The sequence below is a fragment of the Belonocnema kinseyi genome, chromosome 7 (assembly GCF_010883055.1).
Source record: "Belonocnema kinseyi isolate 2016_QV_RU_SX_M_011 chromosome 7, B_treatae_v1, whole genome shotgun sequence".
NCBI classification, from domain to species: domain Eukaryota; kingdom Metazoa; phylum Arthropoda; class Insecta; order Hymenoptera; family Cynipidae; genus Belonocnema; species Belonocnema kinseyi.
Genome location: NC_046663.1, coordinates 108,470,873 through 108,475,088, shown reverse-complemented (window position 1 = coordinate 108,475,088; position 4,216 = coordinate 108,470,873). Strand labels below are relative to the sequence as shown.

The 4,216-nt window shown below is 30.4% G+C and overlaps 1 protein-coding gene across 2 annotated transcripts in view; it reads right to left on the bottom strand.

The window, feature by feature from the left end:
• Window positions 1–2,820: 2,820 nt before the first annotated feature.
• LOC117177266 overlaps window positions 2,821–4,216 on the bottom strand; it is a 6,740-nt gene continuing 5,344 nt past the window's right edge. For both annotated transcript variants that reach the window (XM_033367856.1, XM_033367855.1), the window contains exon 3: window positions 2,821–3,117. In XM_033367856.1, coding sequence (XP_033223747.1) covers window positions 2,849–3,117 — 269 coding nt within the window. In that variant the 3' untranslated portion in view covers window positions 2,821–2,848. The remainder of the gene's footprint in view (window positions 3,118–4,216) is intronic.

Below are 4,216 nucleotides of genomic sequence, written 5' to 3'. Positions count from 1 at the left end.
AAACGGTGACTCTGGAATAACGGGCGACCTCTCAGAGTACACAGCCTTATCCTTGCATGAGGAGCTCTACAAAGATGGACGAACCCTTTTCCCTAACTTCTCATAGGAACAACCATGGCAACACCAAACATAGTTGTAGTAAGTACGGTTCAAAACAACAGAACGCGCGTTTTAACAATTTGAAATTCTGATTCATTACTAATAATAGTCCAAATAAATTATACATCCAAATGGGCCTAGAATTAATTCGGAATGGGAATCGATGAAAAGGGCATTGATTGAAAAGGTGGGTTCGGTATGGGTTCGGTATGGGTTCGAATTGAATTTGTAGTTGGTGTATGATTTGAAAAGGATTGACAAGTGAGCCTCGGATCTGAAAAGTGTTGAACAAGATTGCAAAATTTCTTCGGATTGTTTCAGATTCATTCGGATTAGTTCCCGCGTAGAGAATTTTATGTGACATTATTTCAAGTTTGAACTGCAAAACAATAATTTCCAAAGATAAAAACACAAATTTTTTCCTTTTATATTGTATTATACATATATCTCAACGAAGATACTATGTTATTTAAAAAGATTATTTTCAAATATGCTCACACTTTAAAGGAAGGTTTCAGCATAACATTTGTCAGTTCATACAAGGTTATCTCTGTTAAGGCTTTAGTTGTTGAATTACTTCTATCAATCAGAAAAGTACAGCTAAGGTTGTCTTTGTCGGATTTATTGGATAATTTACGAATCTCAAATCAAAAAAAGTTCAAAACAGTTGACAAAAAAAAATTGGCGCGTTGCTTCTACCAAGCAGTTATTTGCACATTTAGAAATGTACACATTTTGTAATATAATAAAAAAATTGACACTTCACAAAAATTCCTTTCTTTCTAGACAAAATTCTTATTTTTTTGAGATTTTAAGTTGAAATAAAAAAATGAGAGGTTGTTTTGCAAAACCCTATTATCTCTTATCTTATAAGGAACATTGCCAGGGGACTTTCGTATGGAAGGAGACACTGGCTGATTTGTGAATGCTTAATCCGTATTACGTGATAATTAAACGGTTGAAATGCCCCGTGGAAAATTTTAAGTACTAGCCGAGTTACTTGGTTTGTTTTTTTCCGTAAAATTCTATACTACACCAACTTAGGGGATTTTGGCGGATTTATGCAGTTTTTTACAAAACAAACTTTTCTCTTAGTGAATTATTTTCTCGAAGAAAATTATATGAGAACAATAAAGTAGTAACTACAGGGAATTGTCTCTGACTCGTTTAAATATAAATACAAATTATGTACTATTACATGCGTTGTACATTCTACTTTTCATTCGGTCAATACCGTTAAACAAGAAGCAACTTAAAAGCGACTCACCACTGGTTCGACTATCCTATAACATGAATATAGGCAGACTTTTGAAGATTGTCATTTTTCTGTATTGGCAGAAATCTCAACAACAGCATTCTCAAAAGAACTGATGCAAATATGAGAAAAAATTTCCAATAAATAAAAGATACTTTTCTTAACTTTTAAAAATAAGCTAACCTTGCTGTTAAACTGTTACCGTATCCGTCGTTGTTTGAGAGGAAAATGGGATTATTCGATTTGATGACAATAATGCTAATGTTCATAACAATAATTTAGCAAATAAAAACTGGAAGAAGGATATAAAATGTAGATATTTTTAATAATTAAATTTACTTAATTCACAATGTTCCATTAATTAATGTTTAGAACATTTTGAATTAAAACATGTACAATTTCAAACGCTTGAAAATATTAAGGAATATTGAATACTTCTAAAAATTTAAACTTTGATTTGTGTAACAATTACTTAAAATTTCCAACTAATTTTAAAAGCATAAAACTGTAGATAACTGTAAGTTTTACGATAAAAATTAAAAATAATATAATTAAAAAGACATTATTCAAAGTATTTTGCTTGCACCAGGAAATTTTCCAATATTATATATCGAAACTTATAGAACCATAGAATGGTTTATGCAATTATTTAGTATTATAATTAAATTTGGCACACAGGTTTTCGAACTTCAAAAATCGGTGTTTAGTTCAAATCATGACAGCTATCGGAAAATCGAGCCTCAAATGTTTAAACTTTGATCCGCAAATACATAATAAATATTGATCTATTTAATTATATAATTGAAAATAAGAATATAATTGTGCTGTTTAAAAACAATAACATTTTCTAAACGATGTGTCTGGGCACAACGAAAATGTTTGTTCTGCGCTCACCGAATTTCGCTAAACCTAGCATGGCCTTTTCTCATAGGTATTCAATAAAAAAATATTTATTATCTGGTTTTATATTTTATACGTGGCGCAGTGCTCAGCATACAGGTAGACTTTTCACGTAAAGCTGTGTATATAATTATATAAATAACAATATATATTAATACAAATATCGTCAATTTTTATAAAAGCTTTCTTTTGTAGTTTTGCACTTCGACTTGATTTGGTATCAAATTTCCTCATTTAGGTACAATACGTATTCAATAAATCGTTCGACTCGCGGTACGTAAACCTTCCCTCTTAGTTTAAACATAGCAGTGAAATTAAAACAGGTAAATAATTTATATAACTAAATTATAATAAATGATATACCTTTATCCGTTCATAAAACGGCCAATATTTTTGTACTCACTAAATCGGTCGATTTTTAATAGCTCATTTTGTAAAGAAAATTAATCAGGGAGAGAAAAAAATAGTACACATCAGTGAAAATCGACACTCGCTATTCAGAAAAATTATAATATTAGAAGTAAGATTAATTTTCCGTTAGTTATGTTTTTATTTCGGAATATACATAATAATGTTTTACAAAAATTTCATTGCTTAATTAGAATTATGCCAGGCCGAGTCAAGCTCAGCTCCCACAATTGTTAGATCTCGCTTTTGGTATATGATAAAAAATATACCACCCATAGCAATCATATTTGTGAGGAGGTTTTGACGGCTAATAGCTGGATTTCGATGTAAATTTTTAGGCATAAGGGTAATTGATACAGGTTCTTCTGTTTGCATATTTTTCTTCACCTTAAAATTTTTGCGGTTATAAGTGATGAACCATGTAGATTCGTTAGGTTCTAGAGCATTTGGATTCACTTAAAAAGAAAAGAAAGTTATGTGATTTTGAGAAGATGTGATATTAACTTTAAAGTTTATCACTAAAGAGTTCTAAGATATAGCATGAAAATAAGACAAATCAAGTTTGAAATTCTTTATGAGCCCACAATTGAACAAGATAAATTTTTAGAGTAATTTATTTGAAATGCGAATTAAAAAAAATGAAATAATCTTAATATGTAGATGGCAAGGATTAAAAAATGTCGAAGAACAAAAATTACAACTATTTAGGTTGTATGATTTCGAATGTAGAATCATTTAAAGCCAAATCATGTAATATTAGTGGGAAAAGGAGTAAGGAATGCAAAATTTGCTTATTTTAGTGCCCAAAATTGAATAATTTCAAAACTAAACAATAAATTGTTTTAAATGTGCACATTTTATCACGGGAAAAAGATTAGGATTGAAGCAAGAAAATATCCATATGAATATATACAATAAGATATTCCCTTATCAAAAGAAAATGCTTCTTAAAACTAAAAAAATTACTTCATTGAATAGAATCGAATTCCAATTTAATATATTTGTAGTTATACAACATATATCGAATTGAGCCAATTTTGCCGAAACTCAGTTACAATAAGAAACGTGCGTGCCTTCGAGATTCTTGGTTCAAAATTGAGAAATTCTCAATATAAACGTTGACAAAATTGACTGAAAGTTTTAAAGTTAAGAATTAAACAACAAAAAGTTTCTCCTTTTGATGCAAATTACTAATAAGCAGGAAACTTAATGAGGGAACGTTTTCATTGTGTGTAAATTTGTTTTTGTATCCCAATTCTGTGGCAACTTTCTAAAAATCATCGGATTCCGGGTACTTTTTGAGGATTGGCGTTTAACAGTGTTAACATCATCACGACTCATGATAAGCAACTACCAGGTGTATACACATGAAACCGGTATTGCCATCTAGCGGCCAGTAGGCACACTTGTAGGCACTGTCGGAACTTACCATTTGTGCTAATTGGCGTATTATCATCTGTCAACAATAGCCAATACCAAACATGTCAAGTTTCATATGACATCGTGATTTTTTTCGCTCTTGAAAATGTCGAAATACGTGCCTTCAAACAACGA